The sequence below is a fragment of the Physeter macrocephalus genome, chromosome 14 (assembly GCF_002837175.3).
Source record: "Physeter macrocephalus isolate SW-GA chromosome 14, ASM283717v5, whole genome shotgun sequence".
In the NCBI taxonomy this organism is placed as follows: Eukaryota; Metazoa; Chordata; class Mammalia; order Artiodactyla; family Physeteridae; genus Physeter; species Physeter macrocephalus.
Genome location: NC_041227.1, coordinates 122,678,121 through 122,696,493, shown reverse-complemented (window position 1 = coordinate 122,696,493; position 18,373 = coordinate 122,678,121). Strand labels below are relative to the sequence as shown.

Genomic DNA, 18,373 nt, shown 5'->3' with positions numbered 1-18,373 from the left:
GGGAGGAGCCCCGGGATCCTGTAGGCGCCGCATCGCCTCCACACGGCCCTGCCCCAAATGTCCCATGACAACTTTGTTTCTCTTCAAAAAGTCACTGCCAGGAACTCAACTGCTAAATCTTTGAGAGAGGAGAAAAGTCTACCCCAGAGTCTGCTGCTTTCTGGTTATAAACAGAGAGCCGTGCTCTGCCCAGAAACAAGGGAGCAAAAGAAATCGTGTGACACAAGGAAGCCTCTGCATGGGGGCCTGGGGACACCAGGAACTCAGACCCTCCTGTGGACCAGCCAGGCCGCCCCTGACCTGAAGGAAACACTCTTTCCCAGAGCAATCTGGAGTCACGCCACTTTTTGAGGCTCATGTCGCTAAAGGACGTTTTGTCCTCAGTCTTTCCACCTTCAGTCACACCTGACACCTCGGACGCGTAGCCAGGCCCGTCTGCCCATCCACGCCCTCTGTGCACGCCCCCGCCGCCATCCCGCTGCAGACACAGTTATCAAATGTCGCCAACTTGCAGCAAGAGTGGAGGTCTCTGGGCGCCCCCCACCCCCAGCATTTCCGCACACTTTGCAAACAGAGGCACCAAAGAACAGAGAAGAAAAGGACTGAGGAAAAGTGAAGCTTCTCGTGGCCTGTGGGACAATAGGAAACCGTCCACCATTCCTGTTGGAGCCTCGGAGAGAGGAGAGGTTCATACTGGGGGAGGAAAAGGTGATTTGAAGAAATAATGACCAACGCTTTCCCTAATGTGATGAAAACTTTGACTTTTAATCCAATAAGCTTAGCAGGATAAATACTCCAAGTGGGATAAATACAAACAACTCCACACTGAGGCACATCATAGTCAAACTGATGAAACCAGAGATTAGAGAACATCCTGGAGGTGGCAGAGCAAAGAGGCAGCTACTGTGGGGCAGTGACAGCGGTGACAGCAACAGGGGAGCCAGAGGAAAGGGACGATGCTTTTAAAGAAAAAGGATAAAACCCCACCAATCCAGAATTTCACATCCAGTGAAAATATCCTTTAGAAAAAAAGGTGAAATAAGGACATTTTCAGAAAAACCATCACCAGCAGACCTGCACTCCGAGAAATGCTGAGGCGGAAGGGGAATGTACCTGTTGGAAACCTGGATGCACGGTAGGGGACGGAGGGCTCTGGAAAGTGAGTAAGTGGGAAAACTGAAAACATTCAGCATATTTTCCTGTTAATTTCCATAAGAGAGAATGAACTCTTCTAGGGAAAATGATAACCCCTTTGGCACAGCCTGTCAGAGCAGCTGCATCATGCTCCCCACCAAACGCCAGGCTCCCTGTGACGTCTGTGCGGATGGGACAGAGTTGGTGACTCTCGTCCTGTCGACCTGGAACGGGAATCTGCTGACCCAACCCCACGTCAACGTGATAGCTTGTTGAGGAAAGGCCCACACGGGCTCACAATCTTGCCTAAGACCTTCTTTCCTTTTTAATACACCAGTAGTTAAGCCCCACACCTATTCTGACAGCTCCCAAGTCCAGAGCGATCAAGACAATGACGGGCACGACACAAACACCAGGAAGAACCTGAGGACAGGCCACCAGTCATCAGAACCAGGAGGAAACTGTTGGGATGAAATCACAACCCGTGCAGTGACCAGCAGGCCGGCGCTGCTAACTCACCCTACAAGGCGTAACATTGACACGGAGGCGACGGCCCACCCAACCCCAGAAACGTGAAACCTTCAGCATTCATGAACGGAGCTTTCTGGCTTTTTATTTTCTTCAGTAAACAACTATTAGATTATCATCCACTTTTTTTTTTTTTTTTTTTTTTTTTGGTATGCGGGCCTCCCTCTGTTGTGGCCCCTCCCGTTGCGGGGCACAGGCTCCGGACGCGCAGGCCCAGCGGCCACGGCTCACGGGCCCAGCCGCTCCGCGGCATGTGGGATCCTCCCAGACCAGGGCGCGAACCCGGTTCCCCTGCATCGGCAGGCGGACGCGCAACCACTGCGCCACCAGGGAAGCCCTATCATCCACTTTTTTAAAGTGGGATTTAGCTCGGCAACTTAGTAACCAAAAATACAGAGTCATCTCAGTTTTTGGAACCCAACTGTATTTCCCCTCTTAGTCCACAAGCATTCCTGGACACCTCCCAGAAGCACGTGACATGTGACCCCCAGCCTTAGCACCAGCAGCTTCTCTGGCTCTTGGTCCATTAAATCCTTGGAGCTGCAGGGCGTTCTGAGCCCCTCCTGCCCGCTGACCCGCACCTGGGTCTGCCCCCATCCAGCACTCACCCCCTGAGGGAAGAGAGCCAGTCCTGAGCTGTTTAACTTCCTTTCTACACCTTCTGATGTCCAAGCCACTTCTACGTGGATTCAGGGCTACTGCAAGGAGCATTTGGACTCAGTGGCTTGCAGGACTGCCTCATGGCTAACGGGAACGTTCTAAACCAATACAGGTGGACAGCCTCGTTGGTTTGAGCTGCCTGCTGCCAGGCGGAAGCGGACACAGCTACACACCCAGTAAGCAGGGTGACGCTGTGGGGTCGGGTGAGCCACGGCAGCAGGTGAATGGTGCTGGCACAGTCGAGGTGCCCAGGCTAGAGCCAAATGGCCTGGCTCTGTCTCTGAGTCTCATCTGGGGCTGGGCCGGAGCCTGGGCTGCCCCTCAGGAAGCCCCTGGGGGGATCCCCGCCCCTCCCCACCCCAAAACCTGGGGAGGAGAGGGGACGATTCCTCGCTCCACGCATGCTCACTGAGCAGCACTGAGTGTCCGAGCTGGGCTGGGGGCAGCAGGAGCTCTGGGACCACCAGGTCGGGGAGGCAGGTGCTGTGCTCAGTGCAGTTTACCCACATTAGGTCAGGATCACTGCCTCGTCTTAAGCTTCGAGTCACTACAGGGGATGGAGACGGGCTGGCTCTGGGAACTCACTCCGCAGTGACAGCAGTGACCGTGGCCGCGCCCACCTCCTCCTCTGACGAATGTGCTCCATGGACACACTGGACACGCCGTAAACGCAGCATCCCGGGAAAGGCCCGCCCGTGAGTCCTACCTGCTCTCGGCTCCACCGTCTTGTTGGCCCCCTCCTCCATGAACACAAACCGCCCGCCACCGAAGTCATCCAGGTAGTCAGAGAGGTACAGCAGCGATGTGTAGTCGAAGGAGCCGTAGGTCACCTGCGGGCAGAGCGTGAGGGCGTGTCACCGTCTGCTTGCGGGAGGACACACTCCTCAGGGACAGACCCAGGCCTCGCGCTGCCTCCTAACTACAGAAAACCCTCTGCTGAGCACAGGCGTGCGGTCCTGCCTGGTTCCCGCACAGTCAGAGGCGCAGCCCACGCCAAGAAGCCCGCACGCGTGACCCCCCAGGGCCGCCACGCCACCCACGCACCCACCAACAGGACCCTCCCGCGTCAGCACAGGGAGCAAAGGTGGTGCTTCCGCTCTTTCTCCAGATGTGGGCACCCCAAGCTTTCTTTTAAATTGTGGTAAAATACACAAACCATACAATTTACCACTTTACCCATCGTTGAGTGCACAGCTCAGGGGCCCTAAGCACATTCACACTGCTGTGCACCCACGCCCGCAGACCATTGCCAGAACCTTCATCCTCCCAAACTGAAACTCTGTTCTCATTAAACACTAACTCCCACCACCACCACCCAGTGCCCACGCTATGCCGTCTGTCTTTTCCTGTCTGGCCCTCTTTGCGTGGACATTCTTTTGGAAGACGGCATGGGCGGTGGAAAGCAGGGGATGGGGGGTGAAATCTGTGCTCCGGGCTCATAGGAGCGTGGACCCTCTGGGCCTGGGTATAATGTAAACAGGAGGCACTGTCATTTGTTTCCCAAGGACCCCTTGAAGTCCGGGAGGGGAGGTGGCCAGATAGTTGTCCCATCTGTGGACCTTCAGGACTTATTATAGGTAAGGGGTGCCATATGAAGAACTTGATTTCAATGTGAGATAGGGGAGTTTGTCTGTAATATGTGGAGCAGGTGTTGTTTCCAAGGACATAAGAACTCACACAAATTAGCACCTACTTAAGAGAGGGAATCAGTGAGATAGGCTATTTCTTTTTTTTCCACGCAAAGATAGTGACTTGCATGTACAAGGAATTTTAATCACATGATAACAGCTCCCAGCCTGAGGAATCATACAATTAGCGAGACTGGGGTAAAAGATAAGGAAGAATGAAAGAGTCCAAGGACAGCAGCCCAAAGTCATCCTCCCAGTGCCCTATCGCACAGCCCCAGGCTCCTGTTATCTGAGCTGCTGTGTTTAGGAATAGATTCTTAAATGATTTTACTGACACCTGTAGGCACCATGGGAGCAGTACACAGAAGCCCCAGGTCAATATCCGTAACACATTTGATCAAGGCTCAAAAAGTCCAAAAGCCCCGCTCCCCCTGCAACCAGCTAGACCACCATCACCGTGACAGTGGTCGTCTCCTGAGAGAGGGTGGGCTGACCAGGAGGGAGAGGCAGCAAGCCTGCCAAGGTGACTGAGCCCCCGTCACCTTCTCATGAACTCAGTACCACGCCATCTGTGGGACTGGACTTTCTACACAGACCTGAGCTCCCTCCACCTCCCCCACCATGACCCCATTTAGGGGCCCCTTATCCAGCATCAGGGCACCAAACAAACATCAAAGTGACCTAAACCTGAGAACAGCCCAGGGCAGTGCTTCTGAATCGCTTCAGCAGTGAACCTCATGTCCACTACCTGCATAAAACATACAAGAGACCCGGGGAGCGGGGGGTGTCCAGGAGCCTGACTCTCTCCTACCCACTCAGCTCAGATTCTGCAAAGGAACCACCCCAAACCCACATGAACACAGTGACCTGGGAAGGAGGCAGGTTATGGCAGGTGACAGGGATGGCAGAGGCTGGCAGGGCCTGAGCTGTCCTGAGCTAGAGGCTGGAGAGCTTCAAGGCAAAAAGCAGATGCATGGAGTCCCCTCGTGCGAGTAGGTCTTTTTGCTGTGCCCATGCGTGAGTGACCCCTTGGCTGTGATAGCCACCCTGGTCCTGTAGACCCTGTCCCGAGGTCTCCTAGCTCTGAGATGTCTGAGGCTACCCCACTTGTCACTGTTGACTCGTTTTCTCTGCCTGAAGAATTTCTTCCTTATCTTTCTTCCTTTGAAGCTGGATCACGGAACCAGCTACATTCAGTGTTGTGTTTCCTGAACCCATACTTCCCGGTACACGGAGGGCTGCTCTTCCTTCGTTACAGGGAAATTCTCCAGACTCCGTCCCACACGTGAGGCTCCTTGCTGTGCGAACCTGTCTGTTCTCCACACACGTCGTCTTTGCCCTCAACCCCATAAAACCCTGTTTTTCCCTCTGCAATATCTACGATGATCTTATACTGAAGGTCTCAGTCCTGGTCCCCTAATGAAATAATGCACCTGGGCAGTGGTTATCAATGGGTCAGTGGCTGCTAGAGCCATGAAGTGAGGGTGGAGAGGAAGCTTGATCGTGGTTGGATCAGTCCGAACCCACTGATCAACCTTAAGCCCATGGGAAGAGAACAAGCAGACACTGTACGCCGCCTTAGGGTGAAGCCCACACTTCCAACCCGAGTTCCATGGAGCCCTCCGAGCTGCACTGGCTCAGACAAGCCACTGGCTACATAAAGCTACTTCAATTTAAGTTAATTTAATTAAATACTGGGTTCCTCAATCTCACTAACCACATTTAAGTGCTCCCCTCCTCCACTGAGCTCAGACAGTCGAGATTAAATAAACACATGAATATCTGACCGAATTTCAGGCAGAAGCCCAGTCTGTGAGCTTCTGCCCAAACCCTCTGCTTATTTTTCACTTCGCTTCCTTTGTTCCAGGGTCAAGCAACACAGAGATTATCTGGGTCACCTGAGCACACCCACGGCTGGGGTGACCGCCAACAGCCCTCAGACGCTTCCGCGGCCAACTGTCCCCTGGCGCCACGCTGCGTGTGCTGGCTGAGTGGGGCAGTGGCTGCAGTGCAGGCGGGAGAGGGCTTCAGTTGTGGCTGATCAGGACCACTGATTGATTAGGTGCCACTGTGTCTAGGGAACAACAAGAGATCAAGCAAGGGGAATCTGCAGAATCTGGAGTGGTCGAGAGATCTTCCCCGGAAAAGGTGAAAAGTGGGGAGAAGGGGGCCTCCTGGGCAGGGTGCGGGACGCAGGCCCGAGGGGAGACCACACGACAGAGAGGCCAGGTCAGTCAAGGCCGGGTCAGGTTACGTCCGACGAAGCTCACAGCTCGGGCGGAGACAGCTCTACGTGTGGGAACAAGGAGCAAAGGATGGTCCCTATCAGGCCCTCACTGCTCTGTAATGTGCTTTTCAAGTCTTCTCTCACACCTCATCACGCGAGAAACAAATTGTACCTCCTCGACCGCATCAGTGAGAGAGGAAACTTCTAAAACCCTGACCACGTGAACAGACAGCACCCAGCTTGGGCCGTGGTGGACAAGCCCCAGGTTCGCTCACCTTGTCCACGTGCGCGTGCCAGTACTCGTCATGAGCCGTGCGGGCCGCTGTGCTGTTGATGCGGGAGAAGAAGGTGGGCTTCGTCAGGTGCAGCAAGGACGCGCTGATGCCAAATGCCTGGGCGATTGCCAGCTGGACCTTCTGCCGCAGGTCCCTGCCGAGAGGACACAGGTGTCAGCCGCAAAGGAAAGAATTCTCCCCGGGCCCACAGGGCCCACACCGTGTGACACTGAAATGGAGCAGGACCCTCTGGTCCTTGCCCCCAACCCCCAAGTTCTCAGCCTGCCTTTTGTCTGTGGAAACACTTTAGCCAAAGAATAAGTTCAATCAGGGAAGTGAGAAAATGCAGAAACAAAGGAAAATAGTCAAACGAGACCAAATAATGATAGTTTAGTCATTAAGCATAGTCAAGGACCTTAAGGGCTACAGATAATATTCTGAGCCATATCCTGTGAGCTGTTTTGCAGATACTGAAGCCCCCACCAGGTGGAAGAGGATGACTGCATGATGACCAAATTGAAGCCATGACATAAGCTACTCCACTTCACACGATTCCGAGAACTGGCCTCAAAGAAATGGGAACAAACCCTGGAACTAAAGATTAACTGTACTTAAAACAACTAAGGTGATGCTGATCAGACCACATTACTGGTGAAGAACACCAAATAATAATAGTTTAGTCATTAAGCATAGTCAAGGACCTTTAGCTCTTCCTTAAGGCCTATAGATAATATTCTGAGCCATATCCTGTGAGCTGTTTTGCAGATACTGAAGCCCCCACCAGGTGGAGGAGGATGACTGCATGATGACCAAATTGAAGCCATGACATAAGCTACTCCACTTCACACGATTCCGAGAACTGGCCTCAAAGAAATGGGAACAAACCCTGGAACTAAAGATTAACTGTACTTAAAACAACTAAGGTGATGCTGATCAGACCACATTACTGGTTTCAAGCTGACTGTCAGAACTGACTATGCTGATCTGCTCCCTCCCTCCGCCTATATAACCCTGAAACTCCCCCTTTAAAAGCCCGTCCCGGACTTCCCTGGTGGCGCAGTGGTTGAGAGTCCGCCTGCCGATGCAGGGGACGCGGGTTCGTGCCCCGGTCCGGGAGGATCCCACATGCCGCAGAGCGGCTGGGCCCGTGAGCCATGGCCGCTAAGCCTGCGCGTCCGGAGCGGGAGAGGCCACAACAGTGAAAGGCCCGCATACCGCAAAAAAAAAAAAAAAAAAAAAGCCCCTGTCCCCTGAGCAGCAATCAGGAGTTGGTTCTCGGACAGGAGTCCACCCTCTCCCCCGGTTGCTGGCCTCTGAAATAAAGCAACCTTTCCTTTCCCACCAACACTTGTCTCTCAAGAATTGGCTTTCGAGCAGCGAGCAGCCAGACCTGGGTTCGGTTAACACTACAGAAAGACAAGGGCTGGCAAAGGTGAAAGGTGAACAGATGCACACACAGGTCCGCACACGTGGGACAGGGTATCACGTGCACACCCAGGAACCTGAGGGCCAGTTCTCTGCAGGACTGACCCCAGCACTCCCAGCCCCGCCGCCACCTTCCCCCCTCCTGACCTGGGCATTCCTTCCCTCACCGGTACAACTGGAAGTCCTCTTCTGAGAAGATAGTTTGTATTTTATCCCCAAAGTATCTGTGAAAAAATGAGTATTCACAAATATGATGTTTTATTTTTGTTTCCTTATTTCCTTTAAATTCAGCCTTTCCTCCAGTTAACCAGCAAGTCCCTGAAAACCAGCTGGTCCTTATTATCTTGGAGCTGCTCCTTCTACAATGATAACTGTCATAAAAGGGAGGGGGGTGGGAGGGAGGTACCTGGCAGGTGGGGTGACATTTATCAAGGTTGGGGGAATGTCTTGCTTCTCCTGGCCCTCGGGGAGGATCAAAGCCTCTCAGGAGGCAGCTCTCGGGAGCCTGGCCTGCCACTCACCTCTCCCACCTCTCCCTCCAACCCCACCCCTTGGTTCATTCCTAACTAAGCTGTTCCCTGAAGCTAGCTGGCAAGGATCCCGCCCTTCGGAAGAGCTGCACCTTCCAGTCCTCATCTGGCCTCGGCCGGATGGCAAACGTCGCAGTTTATCCAAGACTTGAAGCCGCTCTGATCCATACACGCAAGCCTCACTCAGGTGTCTCCAGCTGAGAAACGAGCAGAGACCCCCCCCCCACCCCCGACCCCAGGGTTCTCACCTGTACAGGTTCACAAAGTGCTTCCCAACAGACAAGGCCCCCGAGTGCAGGTCCAGGATAGACGCCTGGAAAAGACGTTGGCAGGGCGGCGTGAGGGCTGCCTGGCAGGCGACCGAGCTCTAAAAGCCACCAACGTTAAACACGTGTTCCCGAGACCCATCTTTGCACACCCAGGTCAGGGCCATGATGCACACGGGCTGAGTTTCAAGACATTTGGACAAAGGTGTGTGACGGCAGATATTTCTCTCCTGTCCTAAGAATGAAGACTCTCTGGTCTAAAATTCTGAAAACAGTCCACAGATACAGTTCCTCCATGGGTCTAAGAACAAGTCCTTCCCCCGGCTTTGCTGTGGTATAAACAACACACAATGACCTGCTCCTGTTTAAAGTGTTCAGTTTGGTAAGTTTTGATGCTGGCATGCACCAGCAAAACCACCATCACTACCAGGATAGTAAACACGTCCATCACCCCAAATTTCCTTGCACCCTTTGCAATCCCTCCCTCCTGCCCCTCCCCAGGTGCTTTCTGCCACAGCAGCTGGTTACTTTCTAGAACCTGAGGCCCTGGAGTCACGAAGGTGCACTCGCTCTTGGCCTGGCTCCTTTCACTCAGCATTGCCTCCCTGTGACTCCCTCACGTCGGTGCAGGTACCTGCTGCCCACTGTCTCATGGCCAAGGGGCACCCATCGTTTGGGTAGGAGTCACTTGTTGGTCCATTCACCTGGAGGCGGACACATGGGCTGTTTCCAGCTTAGGGCTGTTGTAAATGAAGTGGCTGTGACACTGGGGCAGCATTTCATCGTGGGAGATGCTCTCGTTCTCCTGGGTAAATGCCCAGGAGCGGAATTGCTGGGTCATAACTCTTTAATGAACAGCCAGTGTTTTCCACCCCTGCCCACCCTGCCTCCAAGGGGCCTTCCCATGTCTTGAGAGGGGAGTGGGTGCCAGCATGGACCACCTCTACCCTTTCTGGGTGTCTTTTCTCATGGATGCAGCGATCAGCCCAGGGGTTTGTTTGAACACAATTTGGGCTTTAAAAATGTTAACTGCACTTAAAGGTATCAAACCTGGATGATTCATTGCAAGACAACTTCCCAAGTAAATGCTGAGCACAGAGTAGAAGATGAGTCCACGCATGAATAGGTTTTTAATAAATATTCCCCCTGAACTGAACCAAAATAAAAGGAGAAACTTAATTTTCAGAACTCAAGAGGAAAGAGTCTGCAGAATAAAAGACTCATGAAGACAATCACCAAGCTATACAGAGGAAAGTGAATCTTCCTACGGGCCCACATGCCAGGCGAGGAGATCCCCATTTGGGACCACACGAGAACTCCGGCCAACCTAAGGTGCTCGCAGGGGTGGACTCCTAAGCCTGCCCAGGAAGCGGATGAGATGCAGAGCTGCATTGGCCTGTCTCAGCTCCCCATGACTGCTGTAAACAGTAGGTTCAAAACAGCAGGAATTCATCCTCTCAAGCTCTGGAGGCCAGAAGGCCGAGATCAAGGTGTCGACAGGGCCCCGCTCCTTCCAAAGGCGCCAGGGGAGGATCCTTCCTTGAATCTTTGGACTTCTGGTGGTCCCAGGGGTCCCCTGGTTTGTGCCACATCACTCCACCTCTGCCTCCATCTTCACACGGCCTCCTCTTCGATCTCAAATCTCTCTCTGCCTTCCTCTTACAAGGACTCTTGTCATTGGATTTAGGGTCCATCCTGATAATCCAGGAAGATCTCATCTTGAGACCCGTAACTTAATGACATCTGCAAAGACCCTTTTCCCAGGTAAGGTCCCATTTACAGTTCTGAGGGGATGCATCTTTCAGGGGCCACTGTTAGACCCCCTGCAGTCTCACCTGGTGGATGACAGTCCCCACGCAGCCTCTGTGGGAGCCTCCTCCACCTGGCATGGTCCTCACTGTTTCCCACCAGCTCCTCCTGCGTGTGCTGGCTCTCCCATTCCCAGGGCCGTCACCCGCTCTGTTCACTCCCTGCCTACGACCTCCCCCCACTGCCCCCAGCCAGGGTGCCTGACGCAAAGATGTGATCCGAGGCAGCCCTCCTGAGAAGGGAGGGGGCACTTCATTCCCAGGAGCAGGGCCTGCACACCCGGTGCCCTCGCCTTGCCCTCGGAGGGAGAGCAAAGTTAAAGGGCCAAAAATAAAACCGAAGCAGGAACGGCACACAACTCACCCCTCCGTCCGATCCTCCCAGGGACAGCCCCTTCTCGGCTATGCTGTGGGGAAGACCGTCTTAAATCAGAATTCAGTTAACAGCATCATCTATGATACATCTAGACACATATCAATCAGCATGACTAACACAACGTTAACAGACTGCTTAATGTTTATGACAAAATCACATGTTTGGACCAAAGGACTTGACTTTCAAGCTAAGTGAGTAAATGTTAATATTTTGTCACCATCTCGTTAACCACGTATGACATAGCTTGGGGACAAGTGGGCTTAGTTTCCATCTTTAGCTCAGAGACCTGGTGCTGAGTTGAATGGGTTCCTCTGGACTGGAAGGTCCCTCTCCTGTCATCACAGGCTGGGGGGCAGCCTTTGTAATCACCAGCTCAGGAGGCAGAGGCCACATGGTGGCCTGTGCTGAAGCTCACAGGACCACCCACGTCACCAAAGATGCAGGGGCTTCTGGTGCCTTTGACAGATGCTTTATGGCCGCCCGGGAAACTGACTGGGGGCTGGATCCATCCCTCACACCAGGGACCCTCCCTACCCAACCAGCCTCTACAATGTTATCTAGAAACAGGAGGAGCATCTCCCCTCAAGACGCAGCTCGGCATGCGGACCAGACGCTGCTCCACAGGGCACATGCTTGTGGTCTGAACTCCTTGTTGGAAAATCAAAGCTTCAAGATCTTAGTTTTTAAAAGACAATAAGGAAGAATCCAGTGCCAACGACTTCTGAGTAAGACTTCCTGCCCTGTCATGAGTCACGGCTAGGAGGCAGAAGGGCTAATACCAACCAGTTTTGGAGAGGAAACGTAAATAGTCTAGTGACTGCCTGGGGCTGCTGGGTGAACACACTGTCTCTACACAGGCACCTGCTGGGCCCCTCAATGGCTGACGGGAGAGCATCCCCACAACCTCCCCACTGGGCCAGAACTGCTGCCCCTGGAAGGTTCCGTCAGCAACCGCATCAGTGATGACAATAGCCTCTCCTCCTGGAAATCAGAAAAGCCCCTCTTTGCCTTGGAAGTGCAAAGGGGAATTCTTAGGGAATTCTAATGAATTTCTTTAAATCATCCTTTTAGTGGTAATTCTCTGTGCTTCACCCACAGCCCCACTCTCCTGCTCGTTCAGGACAGAAGCTCAGAGACACGTGTACCTGCGAATCCTCCGGGCTTCGTCCCTGGTGATGATGGCATCGCTGACGCCCCGGCCACACTTCCTCGGGGAGCAGCCTGGAGAGAGTCGAGCCAGAGTGAGATGCCACCCCCATTGAACCCCGACAAAAGAGCTGCCCGCTGCTGTCAAGGACTCACCTGTGGGCGGCCCTCCCCAGGGACAACGGAATTTTGTGGGATGGGGCCTTGCCTTCCATGGGATTAGGGGGCCAGGTTTGGCAAATAAAATATAGGCCACTCGGTCAGATGTGAATTTCAGAGAAGCAACGGTGACTTTACAGTACAAGCAGACCCCCTGCGGCACACACATCTCACTGGGAGGGGGTGGTCCTGGCAGCCCCACGCCAGGCGGGTCACTCCTAAAGCAGCTGACACTCTGCCCACCCTTGAGAAAACAGCCCAGAGGCGGCATCCACGGTATTCTAGAACCATCACTGACCACAGATCCAGACCCGTTGGCTAGTGCCTCCCGGATGACCAAAGCTGTGCTTGCAACTGTAGTCACTATCCTTCTGCAGGGCCTGGCAAAGCTGCCCCAAGGTGCTCCCCACACACTCCACCCTGCCTCCTCCTGCCTCTGCACCCAGGACTGAGCTGCTTAGAGGGAGGAGGATGGGGGAGCTTGGATGGGGATGGGGCCAGCGTCGGGGTGAAAGTGGCCAGGGTCAGGTGCACAGGGCCAGGGCCAGGGTGGACACGGCCAGGGTCAGGGTGGACAGGACCAGGGTTAAAGTGGCCAGGGTTGCCACTGGGTTGGGGTGGACAAGGCCAGGGTCAGGGTGGAAAGGGCCAGGGTCAGGTAGATGGGGCCAGGATGAGGCAGAGCACCAGAGATGGACAAGCTTAGCAAGCCCCTGGTATCCTGGCGCCAAGGGCAGGCTGGCTGCCTCGCACTGGGTGGGCCCTAGGATATGTCCTGGTCCATGAGATGGGGCCTTGGGACACTCTCAGGACACACTGGGCTGGCTGACCTTTAGCTTTCATCCTCCTTTCCCTCTTCCTGCCTGGAGCGTGCCTGGAGGTGGAGCGATTGTCCTGGGACCATGTGAGCCACACGCTGAGTGGGAGAGCTGGGGCGCTTGGCCTGGGGCGCTTACAGGGAGCCAGGCTGGCCTGGGGTGCCTTTTTATGGGTCTCATCATGTGGAAAAAATAAACTTCTACATGGGGGTCATTAGGGGAAGGGTGCCTCAATTCCACGGAGCTAAACACAATCTATTAATATAGATGTTTTTATTAAGACACAAAAATGCTTTTTAGGGGCTTCCCTGGTGGCGCAGTGGTTGAGAGTCCGCCTGCCGATGCAGGAGACACGGGTTCGTGCCCCGGTCCGGGAAGATCCCACATGCCGCGGAGCGGCTGGGCCCGTGGGCCATGGCCGCTGAGCCTGCGCGTCCGGAGCCTGTGCTCCGCAAAGGGAGAGGCCACAACAGTGAGAGGCTCGCGTACCGCAAAAAAACAAAACAAAAAAAAAAAAAAATGCTTTTTATAAAGGTTGAAGATAAAGGCAAAAACAACGATAACCAAAAGACAGCTTGGGGAGGGACACCATATCAACAACTACATTTTAACACAAAAGAATTGTGAGAGGGGAAAAGATTGATAACAGGAACAGTTTCACTAGGAAGATGCAGGGGCAACAAAAGCACCAAGTGACATCGCCTCAAACACCTCTGGTGGCGAAGTGGCCACCAGACCCAGAGTCTCAGTGGAGACCCTGCCTCGCGGCTCCCAGTAACTGTGGACGGCGAGACAGAAATTCAAGAAGACAGTCTGCACTCGTGAGCGTGAACTAGGAAGCAAGCAGAGCTCTGCAGCAACCATTCAGAAACACACATTTTTCCAGGTACACGTGCAACGTTAACAAAGACATGTTAGCCCAAAAGGAAAGTTGGTTCAGCGTCACAAGGTCTGTACCATACAGGTTACAGTCTCCAGCTACAGTGCAATTAGAGAGAACCCAAACCCCGTCGACCTTGAAATCTTAAAATCCAGCAGCAACACAACAGGCTCAACGTGAATGAGCATCAAGAGCGTGATTTGGGTGAGAAAGTGAGTTGTGAGTGGCTGACGATGTCAGTGCACATACACGAGCGCACACGCCGCAAACACGCACACACACCACCCAGACACACAGGCCCAGGGCGGGCGGAGCCCCTGTCAGCTAGAGGAGGAGAGAGGGGTGAGGGAGGGGGAGTCCAGAGGCTTTAATGCACACTCCACCTTTTTTTTTTTTGGTGAAATATATATATAGCCCCAAATTTACCATTTTAACCATTTTAAAGTGTACAGCTCAGAGGCGTTAACTACGATCACATTGTTGTACAACCATCCCCACCATCATCTCCAGAACCTTCTCATCTTCCCAACTGAAAACCCATACCCGTCTACACTAACTCCCCCTCCATCTCATTCCAACTGTTTTTAATGTTGATAAATTATTAAAAGGGTAGGAAAAATATGTTCTCAAAAGCTGGGACTTTAGAGTGAAAAAGCTGACCAAGACAGACAGAGCATGCCCACAACAGAACCTATCCACTTTCCTGACCCCTGAGGGGAAAGGCAGCCCCCATTCCCTGGGCGCACCTTTGCCTCCCTTCGTCTAAACCCGGCTTGTGTGCATCACAACGGCGCCCCTTGGTGGAAGGATTTAGCAGTATTTTCTTGGTTCAAGTCCAAAGCATTGCTCTGAAGAGAAAAATAAACTGAATTTTGTCTTTGAAACCCAGTCACTCTGGTTAGGTTTTTAAAACTGCTGCCCTCGAGCAGAGGAGGCAGGCGCTGGGATGGGGCACAGGACATGGGGGAAGGGCCTCTGGTATCTACATTCCCTGTTGCAACATTTTCTGCAGTAACAACACCCTGAGACAGAAAATGCCTTTTCTGGGTTCCACTTGCTCATTACGATCATCCCAATTCTGTCACATCCTTCCAGGCAAATCGCCTCTTCCATCAGATGGCACCCACAGTGTGGGGGACCTCAGTGAAACACTGGCCACGGCCTGGGCAGTGAGGCCTGGGCAATGACCAGTGGGCCTGCCCCTGCACAGGCAGGGCCTGAAACACCCACACTTCCGGGTCCAGGTGTGGGCGAACCAACCGGGGGCGGGGGAGGGGGGGTAGCGGGGGGAGGGGGCGGGGAGGAAGGTCACCTGCCCAACCCCACCCCCACACTACTTTCAACCTGATTCCCATCAATTCATTGTAGCAAAAAAAGACGCGTTCTGAACACACTGAATTCCATGTTAACATGCTGCTCTTTTCCGGATCACCTCGGCATCACGTACCTTCAAACCTTCGGTGACTGTCATAGTCCTCGGAGCAGGGCACCTCGATGAACCTGCCTGGCAGGACCTCACTTCGATGAGCTAGGACCTCAGTGATGCTGTCATCACCCCCCAGACTGCCCCAGAGCAGGAGCGCGATGAACGTGGTGCAGGCCCCCAGGACGGCAACTCTCAGCCACTTCTTCCACACATACCGAGGCGCCCGGACACTCTTGGTGCTGAGAACAGAAAACAGCTGTGGTCACCCAAATGCACCTGCATGTGCTGAAAATGCAGACCACAATGACCAGAGACCACCATGACCAGAGACCACACCCACCCTCAGTTACAGCCTTAAACTGTTCCCACACTGGCCATTGCCAGAGCTACTCTCAATCAATCCAGAGGCACTCGCCAGCACGGGAAGATGTCGTGGGGAACGTGTCCCTCACCCCATATGACCAGACAGGGCTCACTTGCGCCCAAGGGCAACAAGATGAACTGCCTGTTGGTGTTCCTCCCAGCCTGGCCAGGCCCATGGAGAACCTGTCTGCGAGGTCCTGGCAGAGTCTGTGGCACTAATCACGTTGCCTACATCCAAAAATGACTGCCACAACCCCATGCATGTGGTCCCAGTGCACGTGTGTGTGCGTGTGTGCGTGCGCACGCGCACACACACACACACACACACACACACACACACACACACACAATGTGAAGTAAGTTAAGCATGAGTCAAGCCCACTTCACTAAAAACACCAGCCAGCCTCAAAGAGAATACAACAGAAATGATTCACCAGTAAGACACTTTCTGTACCACAGGGGTTAACGGTGGGATTAACACTGCCTGTGCAGAAGTTGTAGGCATGTCTCTGTGTGTGTGCACGTGTGTGTCTATGTGTTTGGGTGGTATATAACCATGCATATGTGTGTCTGTGTACATGCACGTGTGTTTTCACGTGTGTGTAACTGAGCAGCCGTGCACTCTGTTATCTAAGAAAAATGTGAAGGGCTTGAAGCACTGGCAGAAATGAGAAAAGAGATCCAGGCATCCTTTCAGGAGGTGCACCTCACGCATTCAAGTATATGATTAAAAGCAGAGAGCCTGCCTTCTATTTTTATATGTCTTTCCACACTTCAAATTGCTATATATATAACACACAAATTCCGATTAAATAAATCCCAAGGTGGGCACAGCTCAGTCAGACTAGGTTGGGTGAATACATGATCATTTTAAACAGGGAGCATAGTTGCCCAGAACACAAAGACCCCCCACCCCCACTCCTAGAACTGCTGTCTAGCCTCCAGTCCACCTGGCCTCCTCTAATTAGACCAGGGTGGACACCTCACTCCGGTGGCCCCATCATTTCTTTTCCCCAATTCCGAATGGGGCAGGGAGACTGCCCGCCCATCTCAGCAGCAGGGGCTGGAACCCTACCTAACTGCAGGTGCAAAGCTGTGGGTGACACCTTCGCCTGGAACAGCCCGGCTGCTGAGACAGAAAGGGACAGAGACGAAGGTACAGAGACAAGAGGGGAAAAAACAGCCTCCTGGGCCAGATTCGGATGCAACACTCCCCTGGAGGTCTCCTCAAAATAAGCACCCCTGTTCAGGGTAAGCTCGCTCAAGCTGCACCCCTAGAATCTTGCCAAAACAGAAGGGGGTTTGGAGCAAGGTCCATGGCTCATGGGGCAAGCACGACGACAAGGTAATTTATCCTGGAATGATTAAAATACCACCGCCGCGTCGCGTCGCCCCGCCCGCGCCCCGCGCCCCGGCACGCCCGGCTCCTTGTGCTCGCGCTTTCCTCGTGCTTCCCTGGTGGCGCAGTGGTTGAGAGTCCGCCTGCCGATGCAGGGGACACGGGCTCGTGCCCCGGTCCGGGAAGATCCCACATGCCGTGGAGCAGCTGGGCCCGTGAGCCATGGCCGCTGAGCCTGCACGTCCGGAGCCTGTGCTGCGCAACTGGAGAGACCACGGCAGTGAGAGGCCCGCGTACCGCAAAAAAAAATAATAATAATAAAATAAAATAAAATACACCCCTGGCTCTTAAAGCTTTAGGCAGAATTCCCCCGAAGGCTACGTGATGAGATCACTTTTTCATTCATCGGGCCCCCCTGGTACACATGGGTGAGACAGGTCAGAGAAGATTCCTCCTGGGCCGCCCCCCACCCAGCCCCGACCCTCCTGGCGCGGGCCTCGCGGGATTCTTCAGGCCACGCCCTCCAGACAGACCACACCCCTCTAGAGCCCGATTCGCCCAAGCATATACCACGCCCCTCGATGCCAGGCCACACCCACACTGCAGGCCCGTCCCGGGAAAGGCCCCGCCCACACTAGGTCCAGCCTTTCCAGCCCTGGCCACGCCCACAGCCCCACCACACCACGCCCCCGCCCCTCCAGACAAGGCCCCTCCCCCTCGACGAGGCCCCTACCACGCCGCCGTCCGCGAGCTCCCGGCGCTGCCCAGCACCTGCTCGGGCGCCGGCGCTCCGCTGCCCCGTTGCCCTCTGGCGCCTTGGGAGCTCCCCTCCTCTGAGGTGCCATTGGCCAGGCCGCCGCGGAGCCAGGACGAACGCGGGATCCGCCGCCAGCCCGGGACGAGCGCCCCAAGCCCGGGACGAGCGCCGCAAGAGTTAGCGCGAGACCAGCGCGGCCGGGGACGCGGAGCGACGCGTTCCGCCGTCGACCTCCGGTCTGGTGGCCAGACCTGAGCAATCGGAGGCCGAGCGCCGAGCGGGGCGGAACGGGGACCAGCGCGCATCCGCCCTTGCCTGCCCCCTCCTCCTCCCCTGCCCTCCGCGGAACCCGACGAGCTTCCAAGCCTTCGTCTGAAGTGTGTGCTCGCCCCGCCGTGCGTGCTCTCCCGGTGTCTCCAAGCGCACTTCTTGGGGGTATCCAAGTCCTCCTCCTGGGGCTCTCCAAGCCCTTTCCCCCCCCGGGGTCTCCAAGTCCTCCTCCCAGGGACTCCGCACCCTCTTCTGTGGGGTTTCCACGCCCCTCTCCCCCGGCCCATGCCACACCGGAGGGCACTGGGTCCAGTTGGTGCTCAGTACACATGTATCAGTTAGGCCCTGCTGCTTTGTT

At 54.5% G+C, this 18,373-nt stretch overlaps 1 protein-coding gene across 4 annotated transcripts; it reads right to left on the bottom strand.

Moving 5' to 3' along the window:
- Positions 1-2,756: 2,756 nt before the first annotated feature.
- OGFOD3 (2-oxoglutarate and iron dependent oxygenase domain containing 3) lies at positions 2,757-18,302 on the bottom strand. Of its 4 annotated transcripts, XM_055090010.1 has the most exons (10): positions 17,760-18,302; positions 17,096-17,251; positions 16,725-16,777; positions 15,308-15,525; positions 12,003-12,078; positions 10,846-10,888; positions 8,656-8,720; positions 8,045-8,101; positions 6,453-6,606; positions 2,757-3,152 (listed from the first exon to the last, which is right to left on the bottom strand). In XM_055090010.1, the coding sequence occupies exons 1-10, from the start codon at positions 18,300-18,302 to the stop codon at positions 2,904-2,906; spliced, it is 1,614 nt and encodes a 537-aa protein (XP_054945985.1). In that variant the 3' UTR covers positions 2,757-2,903. The 4 variants fall into 4 exon arrangements, with proteins under 4 accessions (XP_054945985.1, XP_028353930.1, XP_054945986.1 ...); XM_028498129.2 differs by lacking the exon at positions 17,096-17,251 and having other exon boundaries at positions 2,770-3,152; positions 16,725-16,778; positions 17,722-18,302; XM_055090011.1 differs by lacking the exons at positions 16,725-16,777; positions 17,096-17,251 and having other exon boundaries at positions 2,774-3,152; positions 17,722-18,302.
- Between the last annotated feature and the right edge of the window lie 71 nt (positions 18,303-18,373).

Excerpts from the sequence above, each read along its gene's own strand:
- OGFOD3 (XM_055090010.1), bottom strand. The coding sequence starts at position 18,302 with ATGGGCCGGGGGAGAGGGGCGTGGAAACCCCACAGAAGAGGGTGCGGA. Across the intron at positions 10,889-12,002 it reads GAAGCCCGGAGGATTCGCAG|CATAGCCGAGAAGGGGCTGT; the intron begins GTACACGTGTCT and ends TCTTCCCCACAG. Across the intron at positions 8,721-10,845 it reads TGGGAGGATCGGACGGAGGG|GCGTCTATCCTGGACCTGCA; the intron begins GTGAGTTGTGTG and ends CGTCTTTTCCAG.